The sequence below is a fragment of the Ranitomeya imitator genome, chromosome 4 (genome assembly GCF_032444005.1).
Source record: "Ranitomeya imitator isolate aRanImi1 chromosome 4, aRanImi1.pri, whole genome shotgun sequence".
Classification (NCBI taxonomy): domain Eukaryota; kingdom Metazoa; phylum Chordata; class Amphibia; order Anura; family Dendrobatidae; genus Ranitomeya; species Ranitomeya imitator.
Window position 1 is genome coordinate 636,321,354 of NC_091285.1, and position 15,513 is coordinate 636,336,866.

At 43.4% G+C, this 15,513-nt stretch overlaps 1 protein-coding gene across 1 annotated transcript in view; it reads right to left on the reverse strand.

The window, feature by feature from the left end:
- Nucleotides 1–15,513, reverse strand: part of LOC138677022 (patatin-like phospholipase domain-containing protein 6) — an 89,613-nt gene that overhangs the window by 17,505 nt on the left and 56,595 nt on the right. Inside the window, exons 8-14 of the mRNA XM_069766816.1 lie at nt 9,245–9,325; nt 6,586–6,714; nt 2,926–3,006; nt 2,766–2,838; nt 1,335–1,433; nt 525–598; nt 209–292 (exon numbers count right to left, since the gene is read on the reverse strand). Of these exons, the coding sequence (XP_069622917.1) occupies nt 209–292; nt 525–598; nt 1,335–1,433; nt 2,766–2,838; nt 2,926–3,006; nt 6,586–6,714; nt 9,245–9,325 (621 nt within the window). The remainder of the gene's footprint in view (nt 1–208; nt 293–524; nt 599–1,334; nt 1,434–2,765; nt 2,839–2,925; nt 3,007–6,585; nt 6,715–9,244; nt 9,326–15,513) is intronic.

The following is a 15,513-nucleotide window of genomic DNA, read 5'->3' on the forward strand; positions in this document are numbered from 1 at the left end:
AGCCTATAAATATACAAACACACCAGGAACTCCCTGAAGATTAGAAAACAATTGCTTGTGTATTTCTTATATTCTCATTAGCCATAATATGAATCTCAGAGATTTCTAAATTCGAGTAACAGCCACTCTAACACCGCTGCACATATGGTATACTTGGACACTGTTTAGTATGCTTGGCTCACTATTTGAAACAAAAAATATATGTCACCTCCAGGTCCATCAGTTTGGCCAGCTGTTTTATTCCATCCTCTAGTAGTCTTTTTATCTTCTCCTCAGTCTCCAATTCTGGGTCCTCCAAGAAAATCCAGAGAATGTAGTAAGCATAAAGTATTTACACATAGTTCACCAATATAGCTAACCCACTATAGGTTTCTACCAGTTTCTTTAATGGACAGAAGAACATGTGGGCTCCTTAGCCAAAGAGCCACTACTAGCATCAACCTATAGGCTCCGGAGGCAAAGAGCCCTCACTAGTATCTGCAACCACTATTGCGGAGTCTCAGATCCCAAAAGCAAAAGGTTACCATGTTAGGTGAAGATGTAGGCGTCTGGAGCCTATGACTCTGTTCCAGCTCACAGTCCAGAGATCGCCAAAAGCCTATGCAAAACATGACACCATCATTATAAAAAAAGAAAGGTGTACCCTACAGAATGCTTTACCTACAAAATGTGAAAACACAGCAAAAACAAGTTCAGAAGGCTGCAACCAGAATTAATACAAGAAATGAAATTCTGAATTATCTTCGTGTTCCTAAAATAAAAAGTTGTAATAGGACCCGGCAGAAAACACAGGAATAATTCTCCTACTGGAGAATATCTGACAGGTAGACTTTATCTAAGACTTTTGGCTTTACAATTGTGTCCTACTTCTGACATAGCAGAAAGGGGGGAGGCTCCTGCTGCAGCCAGTAGTATTACAGCCAAATGTAGGACAGTGAGGCGATGTGACATGGGAAAAAACCTGGTATACATCGAAAAGATTTTTTTATATATTGTTAGTTGCAGTATGAGACAAACTAGGAATAAAGGGAAATAGGAAATTAAAGCAGGAAGTGATGAGGTAATTTGTTTTTTTTGCTAAATTTCTATATTTATTGTACATATAAAAACAAATTACGGAAATGATGAAGGAAAATCAAGAAGGTTGGAGTTGTGACTACCTGGCTACTTTTACTAATGAGAAAGCATATGATTGTATTGAAAACCCGTAACAGAAAAATCTTGTCTCGATTAGGAGTGCTCCTCTCAAAGAGGTGGTCTTTTGGAAAGGTCCCCCTGTTAAATTAATGTGATGTGACCAATGGTTAGAAAAGAACTTTAGCTAGTGTTCACACCTGGTCTTCCTGAAGAAGCAGATTTGCAACTTGCCAGCGGCGGAGGTCTCCGGACAGCTGTCGATGACATAGAGGTACTTTCCCGATCTTCTTGGTCATCTTATGAAAATATAAAAATGACAACATTCTATGGCTGCAAGATAAGTGATAGCAGTCAGAGGGGAGCGCAGAGGAATCGACCGAGGGAAGGGGAGATAAAAGGGAGTTGTTGTTTTTTTTAAAAAAAAACCCTTGTTTTCATGATATTAATGTTATATTTTGAATTTATGTGATTATTGTTTTATTATATTTATCAGTGACTGTTCCTTTAAATTTGTAAATCTGTGAACAGCATTGTGATTGGCTGTTTATTGTTTAAATACTGCCTTCCTGTTCCCATTAATAAACTCCCACCTGAAGAAGACGGTGTTTACCGTCGAAACGCGTTGTGGTAAACTACATATGTTGTCTGAATTTCCTTCAGCGCTCCTGGGACTGATTTCTGTTTGACACACAAACATTCTATGGCTGGTCACACATTTCGTATATGGGTAATAGGAGGTACATGACTAAATATTTCTCCATCTTGTTGGGTGTCGGAGTCGGGTGTCGGAGTGGGGTGTCGGGGTCGGGTGTCAGAGTCGGGTATCGGAGTCGGGTATCGGAGTCGGGTATCGGAGTCGGGTGTCGGAGTTGGGTATCGGAGTTGGGTATCGGGGTCAAGTGTCGGAGTTGGGTATCGGAGTCGGGTGTCGGAGTGGGGTGTCGGAGTCGGGTGTCGGAGTCGGGTGTCGGATTCGGGTGTCGGGGTCAAGTATCAGAATCAGATATCAGACAGAGTATTTCTGATGTTTGACTTTGATTTGTGACCATGTGTGAAAGTCAGGTGTAGGAGTCGAGTGTCGGAATGGGGTATCGGACGGGGTGTTTCTGATGTTTGGCTTTGATTTGTGGCCATGTCCTAAAATGAACACCGTATAATAGCCTCTGTGTCTGTACTGCTACATACTTAGGCTGATAACTGGTTCATGCAGCTTTACACCCGAGCCTTACACTATGGCTGGTCCGAATAACTAACGAAATTGTTACCATCCACCTCTCGTGTCTCCCCTTTTCCTCATAGTTTGTAAGCTTGCGAGCAGGGCCCTCATTCCTCTTGGTATCCATTTTGAACTGTGATTTCTGTTATGCTGTAATGTATATTGTCTGTACAAGTCCCCTCTATAAATTGTAAAGCGCTGCGGAATGTGTTGGCGCTATATAAATAAAATTATTATTATTATTATTAAAGTAATTTCAAAAGATGGTATTTTGACAAACGAAATTGACCAACAGTGAGTAGTCAACAGCTTGAAGATATCTTGATCAATCACAACATGAAACCTGGCATTATTATTATAATGTGAGGCTATCCTCCTCCGATCTTTCCCTCTCAGGTAATCATAACTTTACCTTCAACATGCGTCATACTTCTAGTAAAACGAGGTCTTGCAGCTCGAGCAGTGCCTGGTTCAGCCTGGAGGTCCTGATCATAGAGAGACAACTCCCTAGTTACATTATGTTATCACCACCCTTGTCAAACCACATATAAACTAAGGATAATGGTTCTTACATGCTGGAATAGCTCAATAGTAAGACCCAGATAATGATGGAGTGCTAGGAATGTGACTCTTTGTAGCCGAAGGGCAATGATCTGTAAAGACAGGAAGACACAATTGGGATAGTGAAGCATAGCCATTTTCGAATAAGAGCTATCAGCCAGTGTTGCACAATTTGGGATGTCATTTTTTTGTAACCTCTAACGTTAGGGTGAAAAAGACAAGCCCGTCAAAAGACCCAGGCAGCACTGTTACCTTGAATTGCCTAGTGTAGGTCTAAGGGGATTGCATATTAATGGTATTCTCACTTTGGTTCTTTTTGAATCTCTGTGGTTGGGGCTCCATTTCTTGGACCCTCAAGTATTGGGGGAAATGGGGTCCTCTGCTCCCATGTTTGGCAGGCTGGAGAGCACTAGGCGACGAAGTGAGGAGGTAGCCGTGAAAGCACGTAGCGTAGATTGTAGAAGGGGCAAAAGCTTCCCATAAACCCATGAAGAGAGACACAGGGACGCAGTGAAGTCTCAGAAGTGGAATCTCCAACTATCAAATTTAAAATGGTTATAATGTCTCATAGTGTCATTACAGTTTTTTGGACATCATAAAGTCCTGTATAGGACCTCCCTCTTGAGCCAGAATAGGAATCAACTCTTTATTGGTGGTTCTCTTGCCGGCAGACTCAAATTGTTCTTATATTACATAGACAGTCAACAGGCTGACACTGGCTTCAAAAGTTTTACAAAAAATAGGACCAGTCAACCTAACACCAATTGCAGGTTAATATGCTTGCAACTAATATATGTAAGAATCTAAAGATCAATCAATATGGTTGGACAGATCTAACCAAGGGTTGTTATTTGAAGAGACAGGCTTTGGAGCAGTAATCTCCAACCTTACAGTTTGGAGTTGCCAAGACCATTACAAAAAAAAGTCATGCCCAAGAGATTTATCACTCATATTAATGATATATATATATATATATATATATATATATACAGTGGGGCAAAAAAGTATTTAGTCAGTCAGCAATAGTGCAAGTTCCACCACTTAAAAAGATGAGAGGCGTCTGTAATTTATATCATAGGTAGACCTCAACTATGGGAGACAAACTGAGAAAAAAAAATCCAGAAAATCACATTGTCTGTTTTTTTAACAATTTATTTGCATATTATGGTGGAAAATAAGTATTTGGTCAGAAACAAAATTTCATCTCAATACTTTGTAATATATCCTTTGTTGGCAATGACAGAGGTCAAACGTTTTCTGTAAGTCTTCACAAGGTTGCCACACACTGTTGTTGATATGTTGGCCCATTCCTCCATGCAGATATCCTCTAGAGCAGTGATGTTTTTGGCTTTTCGCTTGGCAACACGGACTTTCAACTCCCTCCAAAGGTTTTCTATAGGGTTGAGATCTGGAGACTGGCTAGGCCACTCCAGGACCTTGAAATGCTTCTTATGAATCCACTCCTTCGTTGCCCTGGTGGTGTGCTTTGAATCATTGTCATGTTGAAAGACCCAGCCACGTTTCATCTTCAATGCCCTTGCTGATGGAAGGAGGTTTGCACTCAAAATCTCACGATACATGGCCCCATTCATTCTTTCATGTACCCGGATCAGTCGTCCTGGCCCCTTTGCAGAGAAACAGCCCCAAAGCATGATGTTTCCACCACCATGCTTTACAGTAGGTATGGTGTTTGATAGATGCAACTCAGTATTCTTTTTCCTCCAAACACGACAAGTTGTGTTTCTACCAAACAGTTCCAGTTTGGTTTCATCAGACCATAGGACATTCTCCCAAAACTCCTCTGGATCATCCAAATGCTCTCTAGCAAACTGCAGACGGGCCCGGACATGTACTGGCTTAAGCAGTGGGACACGCCTGGCACTGCAGGATCTGAATCAATGGTGGCGTAGTGTGTTACTTATGGTAGGCCTTGTTACATTGGTCCCAGCTCTCTGCAGTTCATTCACTAGGTCCCCCCGCGTGGTTCTGGGATTTTTGCTCACCGTTCTTGTGATCATTCTGACCCCTCAGGGTGGGATTTTGCGTGGAGCCCCAGATCGAGGGAGATTATCAGTGGTCTTGTATGTCTTCCATTTTCTAATTATTGCTCCCACTGTTGATTTCTTCACTTCAAGCTGGTTGGCTATTGCAGATTCAGTCTTCCCAGCCTTGTGCAGGGCTACAATTTTCTTTCTGGTGTCCTTTGACAGCTCTTTGGTCTTCACCATAGTGGAGTTTGGAGTCAGACTGTTTGAGGGTGTGCACAGGTGTCTTTTTATACTGATAACAAGTTTAAACAGGTGCCATTACTACAGGTAATGAGTGGAGGAAAGAGGAGACTCTTAAAGAAGAAGTTACAGGTCTGTGAGAGACAGAAATCTTGATTGTTTGTTTCTGACCAAATACTTATTTTCCACCATAATATGCAAATAAATTGTTAAAAAAACAGACAATGTGATTTTCTGGATTTTTTTTTTCTCAGTTTGTCTCCCATAGTTGAGGTCTACCTATGATGTAAATTACAGACGCCTCTCATCTTTTTAAGTGGTGGAACTTGCACTATTGCTGACTGACTAAATACTTTTTTGCCCCACTGTATATATATATATATACTAGATGGTGGCCCGATTCTAACGCATCGGGTATTCTAGAATATGCATGTCCACTTAGTATATTGTCCAGCGACGTAGTATATTGCCCAGCCACGTAGTATATTGCCCAGCCACGTAGTATGTTGCCCAGCCACGTAGTATATTGCCCAGCCACGTAGTATATTGCCCAGTAACGTAGTATATTGCCCAGTCACGTATTGCCCAGCTACATAGTATATAGCACAGCCCACGTAGTACGGTATATTGCCCAGTCACGTAGTATATTGCCCAGCCACATAGTATATAGCAGAGACACGTAGTATATTGCCCAGTCACGTAGTATATTGGGCAGCACAGAGCCATGTAGAGACTTAAAAAAAAAACACATATACTCACCTATAGCCCGTTGAACTCCTGCTATACTTACCATCCGCCGCCTTTCCCGCTCCTCGTCACGCTCCTGGGATCGCTCCATTGCAAGCGGCAGCTTCCGGTGGTCCCAGGGCTGGTGTGAGCAGGACCTATGATGACGTCGCGGTCACATGACCGTGATGTCACGACAGGTCCTTGTCGCACACCAGCCCTGGGATGGGACCGGAAGCTGACGCTTGCAATGGAGCGGTCCCGGGAGCGTGGCGAGGAGCGAGAAAGGCGGCGGAGGGTGAGTATAGCAGGTTTTTTGTTTTTTTATTATTTTTAACATGACATATTTTTACTATTGATACTGCATAGGCAGCATCAATAGTAAATAGTTGGGGACACACAGGGTTAATAGCAGCGGTAACTGAGTGCGTTACACCGCGGGCCATTATCGCTGCCATTAACCCTGTGTGAGCGGTGAGTGGAGGGGATTATGGAGCGGGCGCCGAGCAGTGAGGGCAGGGGAGTAGGGGAGGGACTAATCGGACTGTGCCCGTCGCTGATTGGTCCCGGCAGCCATGACAGGCAGCTGCCGAGACCAATCAGCGAACGAATAACCGTGACAGAAGGACAGACAGACAGACGGAAGTGACCCTTAGACAATTATGTATATAGATTTAAGCCAATGAAAAATAAGATATAAGGGAAGCATTTACCAACCTGAACAGTTCTGATCAGGCTTTGGGGATATGCCTTAAAGACAGCACAAAATGCCTCAACAGGAAGGCGCAGTACAGTACTTTTCTCTATGGCCTTTGCCGTCACTGTGCGGTATGGCCTCTGGTGACCCTGCAAGAAGAGACAGGTTTTTTTTTAAATAAAATGCCCCAATTTGAAAGAAAATACAGAGATATGTCACCAATATAACTGAGTATTCCTAAAGGAGATAGTGGGGGTGTATGATCAGCCTTTGTACTGTCAATTGTGCTATAAAGACCAGAAACAAATACCTTGTAGTCTAAAAAGAATGGAAGTAGAGGTGGAAAATGTTGGGAAATACCCACTCAGTTAATCACTCACCCCTCCAGTGATCAGTAATTCGTTGAGTGAGTATTCCCGGCCACTTCCTGTGTATCAAGACTCAACCAGGAGGTAGAGACCACTGGAGTCAAGAAAAGCATCCGAACGGGCACCATGGAGTACGGGTTAGTATAATTATATATGTAGCCAAATTAGTTCTCATGCTTTGCACTGACGAGTGCAAACAGCCCGAAACACCGTGTCTGCGAATTGAGATACTGATTTGGCTTTTATCCCGTCATATTTCACGTCTCGTTATAGGGTTGATTGTGACTTGTAGGATCGCTACTTCCAACAGGTGGCGCTATAGAGTTTAAGTCCTCTTTTTCTCTGAAGGGGCAATTTGCATATTATATTTATATATACAGTTGAGCTCAAAAGTTTACGTTTACATACCCCGGCAGAATTTTTGCTTTCTTGGCCTTTTTCCAGAGAATATGAATGTTAACACCAAAAATTTTTTCTCCACTCATGGTTAGTGGTTGGGTGAAGCCATTTATTGTCAAACTACTGTGTTTTTTTTTTTTTTTAATCATAATGACAACCCAAAAACATCCACATGACCCTGATCAAAAGTTCACATACCGCAGTGATTTTGACCTGATAACATGCACAGAAGTTGTCAGAAATGGGTTTGAATAGCTACTAAAGATAACATCCTCACCTGTTACCTGTTTGCTTGTAATCAGTGTGTGGATAAAAGCGGAGTTTCTGGGATCCAGACAGAATCTTGCATCTTTCATCCAGCCACTGACTTTTCTGGATTGTGAGTCATGGGGAAAACAAAATAATTTTCAATGGATCTACGGGAAAAGGTAGTTGAAATGTTTAAAACAGGAAAGGGATACAAAAAGATATCCAAGGAATTGATAATGCCAGTCAGCAGCGTTCAAACTGTGATTAACAAATGGAAAATCAGGGGCCCTGTAAAAACAAAACTACGGTCAGGTAGACCAACAAATATGTTGTCCACAACTACCAGGAAAATTGTTTGGGATGCAAAGAAAAACCCACAAATAACATCAGCTGAAATACAGGACTCTCTGAAAACTAGTGGTGTGGCTGTTTCAAGATGCACAATAAGGAAGCACTTGAAGAAAAATTGGGTTGCATGGTCGAGTTGCCAGAAGAAAAGCCATTACTGCACAAATGCCAAAAAGTATCTTTCCTACAATACGCAAAACAGCACAGAGACAAACCTCAAAAGCTCTGGAACAAGGTAATTTGGAGTGATGAGACCAAAATTTAACTTTTTGGCAAACAATAAATGTTACATTTGGAGAGAGGTCAACAAGGTCTATGATGAAAGGAACACCATTCCTACCGTAAACCATGGAGGTGGATTGCTGATGCTTTGGGGATGTGTGAGCTACAAAGGCACAGGAAACTTGGTCAAAGTTGAAGGAAAGATGAATGCAGCACGTTATCAGCAAATACTGGAGGCAAATTTGCACTCATCAGCCTGGAAGCTGCGCATGGGACGTACTTGGACGTTCCAAATAACAAGGATCCAAAACAAAAGGCCAAGTCGACCTGTCATTGGCTACAGCAGAAAAAAAGTGAAGGTTCTGGAGTGGCCATCTCAGTCTCCTGACCTCAATATCATTGAGCCACTCTGGGGAAATCTCAAGAGCGCAATTCTTGCTAGACAGCCCAGGAATGTACAGGAACTGAAGGCTTTTTGCCAAGAAGAGTGGGCAGTTTTACCATCTGAGAAAATAAAGAACCTCATCCACAACTACCACAAAAGACTCCAAGCTGTCATTGATGTTAGAGGGGGTAATACACGGTATTAAGAAATGGGATATGTGAACTTATGATCAGGGTCATTTGGATGTTTTGGGTTGTCATTATGATTTAAAACACAGTAGTTTGACAATAAATGGCTTCACCCAACCACTAACCACGAGTGGAGAAAAAGTTTTGGTGTTATCATTCATATTCTCTGAAAAAAGGCCAAGAAAGCAAAGATTCTGCCAGGGTATGTAAACTTTTGAGCACAACTGTACATATATATTGGACATGTTGCTAAAAGTTGGTGATTCACAGTTAAGATATATGTGAATTTCATACGTTTTACTCACTTTATTCTTAAGTGTTCCTAATTATTTCTTTCTTTCTACTCTTGCACTTATCTTTAGTAGTTGTGTACAAGACAATTCTGTGCTCACGTACATGGAATAATGGAGGAGTTAAGTGTTTAAAAAGGGGCGTACAAGTCTCTGAATACTAACAAGGACATCATTTTTACTTTAAAAAAAAACACACATGAAAAACAATACCAGTAGCACTACCATACCGTGAGGACATCCAGAATACTGAGCAGACTGTGCACAATGTCACCGGGAGCCACAGACTTCATGTAATGTCTGGTACCGTCCTTTGAGAAAAATAAAATTTTCTGACATTATACCATGAAATGCACCCGATATTATAAGTTTATTGGGTAGATGAGACCTGCATGAAGCTAATGATGCTACTTCTCAAGACCCCAGAAATGAGTTAGATGAAATTGTGGCTCTTTTGTCTGATACAAAGCTTCAAATAATCTGCTTCAGATCTCATGGCTTTAGAGCTGTGAAATGGTCCCTGTGCTTTCTGTCATGATCCCAATGGCAGGGGATCACAAAAGGACAAGCACAAAAACCAAACAAGCTCTAGGGTGATGGAACCTGAGCTGACAGCGATCCTGAACCTAAACACACAACTAGCAGTAGCCGGGGAACGTGCCTACGATGATTCCTAGACGTCTCGCGAGAGCCGAAGGATTAACTTCCCCTATTAGAAGAAACACAGACCTCACTTGCCTCCAGAGAAACACCCCACAGAAATAGCAGCCCCCCACATGTAATAACGGTGAAATGAGAGGAAAGCACATATGTAGTTATGAAAATAGAATCAGCAAAAATGAGGCCCGCTAAAACTAGATAGCAGAGGATACAAAAGTGAACTGCGCAGTCAGCGAAAAACCCTTCAAAAAACCATCCTGAAATTACTTGAACTCATGTGCCAACTCATGGAACATGAGGAGTAATTTCAGCCCACTAGAGCAACCAGCAGCAAGGAATCACATATCTGCAAGCTGGACTAAGACAAAAATAAAGCAAAACGTGGAACAGGAAAATCAAAACTTAGCTTGTCCTGAAGATAACAGACGCAGGGAGCAGAGGTAAAAAGACATGCTGATTACATTGATAGCCGGCGAGGAAATGACAAAAAAAGCCAGGTTAAATAGGAAACTCCCATAACCTGATGGAACAGGTGGACACCAGAGACCGCAGAGAACACAAGTCACCCAGTACCATCAGTAACCACCAGAGGGAGCCCAAAAACAGAACTCACAACAGTACCCCCCCTTGAGGAGGGGTCACCGAACCCTCACGAGAACCACCAGGGCGACCAGGATGAGCCCTATGAAAAGCACGGACCAAATCGGCAGCATGAACATCAGAGGCAATCACCCAAGAATTATCCTCCTGACCATAACCCTTCCACTTGACCAAATACTGGAGTTTCCGTCTGGAAACACGAGAATCCAAGATCTTCTCCACAACATACTCCAATTCACCCTCCACCAGCACCGGAGCAGGAGGCTCAAGCGAAGGAACAACAGGTACCTCATACTTCCGCAACAACGACCGATGGAACACATTATGAATAGCAAACGATGCCGGGAGATCCAAACGAAACGACACAGGGTTAAGAATTTCCAAGATCCTATAGGGACCGATGAACCGAGGCTTGAACTTAGGAGAAGAGACCTTCATAGGAACAAAACGAGAAGACAACCACACCAAGTCCCCAACATGAAGTCGAGGACCCACGCGGCGACGGCGATTAGCAAACTGCTGAGCCCTCTCCTGGGACAACTTCAAATTGTCCACCGCATGACTCCAAATCTGATGCAACCTATCCACCACCATGTCCAGTCCAGGACAATCAGAAGGCTCCACCTGACCAGAGGAAAAACGAGGATGAAACCCCGAATTACAAAAGAAAGGAGAAACCAAGGTAGCAGAACTAGCCCGATTATTAAGGGCAAACTCGGCAAGCGGCAAAAAGGAAACCCAGTCATCTTGATCAGCAGAAACAAAACACCTCAAATAAGTTTCCAAAGTCTGATTAGTTCGTTCCGTCTGGCCATTCGTCTGGGGATGGAATGCAGACGAAAAGGACAAATCAATGCCCATCTTAGCACAGAACGTCCGCCAAAATCTAGACACCAACTGGGATCCCCTGTCAGAAACGATGTTCTCCGGAATGCCATGCAAACGGACCACGTTTTGAAAAAACAGAGGGACCAACTCAGAGGAGGAAGGTAACTTAGGCAAGGGTACCAGATGAACCATCTTAGAAAAGCGGTCACACACAACCCATATGACGGACATTTTTTGAGAGACAGGGAGATCCGAAATAAAGTCCATGGAAATGTGCGTCCAAGGCCTCTTCGGGATAGGCAAAGGTGACAACAATCCACTGGCCCGAGAACAGCAAGGCTTAGCCCGAGCACAAACTCCACAAGACTGCACAAAAGAACGCACATCCCTCGACAAGGAAGGCCACCAAAAAGACCTGGCCACCAAGTCTCTAGTACCAAATATTCCAGGATGACCTGCCAACACAGAAGAATGGACCTCGGAGATGACTCTACTGGTCCAATTATCCGGAACAAACAGTCTTTCCGGCGGACAACGATCAGGTTTCTCCGCCTGAAACTCCTGCAAAGCACGTCGCAAGTCTGGGGAGACAGCCGACAAAATCACCCCATCCCTAAGGATACCAGTGGGCTCAGAATTTCCAGGGGAGTCAGGCACAAAACTCCTAGAAAGAGCATCCGCCTTCACATTCTTTGAACCTGGCAGGTATGAAACCACAAAATTGAAACGGGAGAAAAACAGTGACCAACGAGCCTGTCAAGGATTCAGACGCTTGGCAGACTCAAGGTACATCAGATTTTTGTGATCAGTCAAGACCACCACACGATGTCTAGCACCCTCAAGCCAATGACGCCACTCCTCAAATGCCCACTTCATGGCCAATAGCTCCCGATTACCAACATCATAATTCCGTTCAGCGGGCAAAAATTTTCTAGAAAAGAACGCACATGGCTTCATCACTGAGCCATCGGAGCTTCTCTGTGACAAAACCGCCCCCGCTCCGATCTCGGAAGCATCAACCTCAACCTGAAAAGGAAGCGACGTATCTGGCTGACGCAACACAGGAGCAGAAGAAAACCGACGCTTAAGTTCCTGAAAGGCCTCCACAGCCGCAGGAGACCAATCAGTAACATCAGCACCCTTCTTAGTCAAATCCGTCAAAGGCTTAACAACACTAGAAAAATTAGTTATGAAGCGACGATAAAAATTAGCAAAGCCCAAGAACTTCTGTAGACTCTTAAGAGATGTAGGCTGCGTCCAGTCACAAATAGCCTGAACCTTGACAGGATCCATCTCAATAGTAGAAGGGGAAAAAATATACCCCAAAAAAGAAATCTTCTGGACTCCAAAGAGACATTTAGAACCCTTTACAAACAAAGAATTGGCCCGCAGGACCTGAAACACCTTCCTGACCTGCTGAACATGAGACTCCCAGTCATCAGAAAAAACCAAAACATCATCCAAATACACGATAATAAATTTATCCAGATATTCACGGAAAATATCGTGCATAAAAGACTGGAAGACAGAAGGAGCATTAGAAAGTCCAAAAGGCATCACCAAATACTCGAAATGGCCCTCAGGCATATTAAATGCGGTTTTCCACTCATCACCCTGCCTTATCCGCACAAGATTATACGCACCCCGAAGATCAATCTTAGTGAACCATTTAGCCCCCTTAATGCGAGCGAACAAATCAGTCAACAATGGCAAAGGATACTGATATTTGACTGTAATCTTATTCAAAAGACGATAATCTATGCAAGGCCTCAAGGAACCATCTTTTTTGGCCACGAAAAAAAAACCTGCTCCCAAAGGGGACGAAGATGGACGGATATGTCCCTTTTCCAAGGACTCCTTAACATAATTCCGCATAGCAGTATGCTCTGGCACTGACAGATTGAACAAACGACCTTTAGGGAATTTACTGCCAGGAATCAAATCTATAGCACAATCGCAATCCCTGTGAGGAGGAAGCGAACTGAGCTTAGGCTCCTCAAAAACCTCCCGATAATCAGACAAAAATACCGGAACCTCAGAAGGAGTAGATGAAGCGATAGAAATCGGAGATGCATCATCATGAACCCCCTGACATCCCCAGCTTAACACAGACATTGTTTTCCAGTCCAGGACTGGGTTATGAGTTTGTAACCATGGCAGACCAAGCACTAAGACATCATGTAAATTATACAGTACCAGGAAGCGAATCACCCCCTGATGAACGGGAGTCATACGCATGGTCACTTGTGTCCAGTACTGAGGTTTATTCATAGCCAAAGGTGTAGAATCAATTCCTTTCAAAGGAATAGGAACTTCCAGAGGTTCCAGACTAAACCCACAGCGATTGGCAAATGACCAATCCATAAGACTCAGGGCAGCGCCTGAATCCACATAGGCATCGACGGAAATGGATGATAATGAACAAATCAGAGTCACAGACAGAATGAACTTAGACTGTAAAGTACCAATGGCAACAGACTTATCAAGCTTTTTTGTGCGTTCAGAGCATGCTGATATAACATGAGCCGAATCACCACAATAAAAACACAATCCATTTTTCCGCCTATAATTTTGCCGTTCACTTCTGGACTGAATTCTATCACATTGCATTATCTCAGGTGCCTGTTCAGAAGACACCACCAAATGGTGCACAGGTTTGCGCTCCCGTAAACGCCGATCAATCTGAATAGCCATAGTCATGGACTCATTCAGACCTGTAGGCGCCGGGAACCCCACCATAACATCTTTAATGGCCTCAGAAAGGCCATCTCTGAATTTTGCAGCCAGAGCGCACTCATTCCACTGAGTAAGCACCGACCATTTCCGAAATTTCTGACAATATATTTCTGCTTCATCTTGCCCCTGAGAGAGAGCCAATAAAGCTTTTTCAGCCTGAATCTCTAGGTTAGGTTCCTCATAGAGCAAACCCAATGCCAGAAAAAACGCATCCACATTGAGCAACGCAGGATCCCCTGGTGCCAATGCAAATGCCCAATTCTGAGGGTCACCCCGCAGGAAAGATATAACAATCTTGACCTGCTGAGCAGGGTCTCCAGAGGAGCGAGATTTCAAGGAAAGAAACAACTTGCAATTGTTCCTAAAATTCAGAAAACTAGATCTATCTCCAGAAAAAAACTCTGGGATAGGAATTCTAGGTTCAGACATAGGCGTATGTACAACAAAATCTTGTATATTTTGAACCTTAGCAGCAAGATTATTCAGGCTGGAAGCCAAACTCTGGACGTCCATGATAAACAGCTGAGGTCAGAGCCATTCAAGGATTAAGAGGAGGAAAGAAGCAGCCAAGCTGCAATTAAGGCTAGGCAGCAAACACTGAGGAGGGGAAAAAAAAAAAAAAAAACTTCCTCAGACTACTTTTCCTCCTACTTCAGCCAAAACGATGACCAATTTTTTTTAGGCCGGCTATACTGTCATGATCCCAATGGCAGGGGATCGCAAAAGGACAAGCACAAAAACCAAACAAGCTCTAGGGTGATGGAACCTGAGCTGACCGCGATCCTGAACCTAAACACACAACTAGCAGTAGCCGGGGAACGTGCCTACGATGATTCCTAGACGTCTCGCGCCAGCCGAAGGATTAACTTCCCCTATTAGAAGAAACACAGACCTCACTTGCCTCCAGAGAAACACCCCACAGAAATAGCAGCCCCCCACATGTAATAACGGTGAAATGAGAGGAAAGCACATACGTAGTTATGAAAATAGAATCAGCAAAAATGAGGCCCGCTAAAGCTAGATAGCAGAGGATACAAAAGTGAACTGCGCGGTCAGCGAAAAACCCTTCAAAAAACCATCCTGAAATTACTTGAACTCATGTGCCAACTCATGGAACATGAGGAGTAATTTCAGCCCACTAGAGCAACCAGCAGCAAGGAATCACATATCTGCAAGCTGGACTAAGACAAAAATAAAGCAAAACGTGGAACAGGAAAATCAAAACTTAGCTTGTCCTGAAGATAACAGACGCAGGGAGCAGAGGTAAAAAGACACCCTGATTACATTGATAGCCGGCGAGGAAATGACAAAAAAAGCCAGGTTAAATAGGAAACTCCCATAACCTGATGGAACAGGTGGACACCAGAGACCGCAGAGAACACAAGTCACCCAGTACCATCAGTAACCACCAGAGGGAGCCCAAAAACAGAACTCACAACAGCTTTCAGGAAACTTAATTTAATTTGGTAGAAACTGATACAGAAACAATCTGCAAATCACTTTCTTTGAAAAGTATGTTTCCCAGACCCTAAAAATATCTCCAAATTGTAGAAAACTGGGTTTCTCCATTCTGTCTCATGTACTGTCCAGCCATTTTTAGCAGCAGAGACCCCCAAGTCAGATATAGGAAATGAGGGCAGGTCTTTGTCTCTCTGCTCCTGCTCTCCTGTCTGAC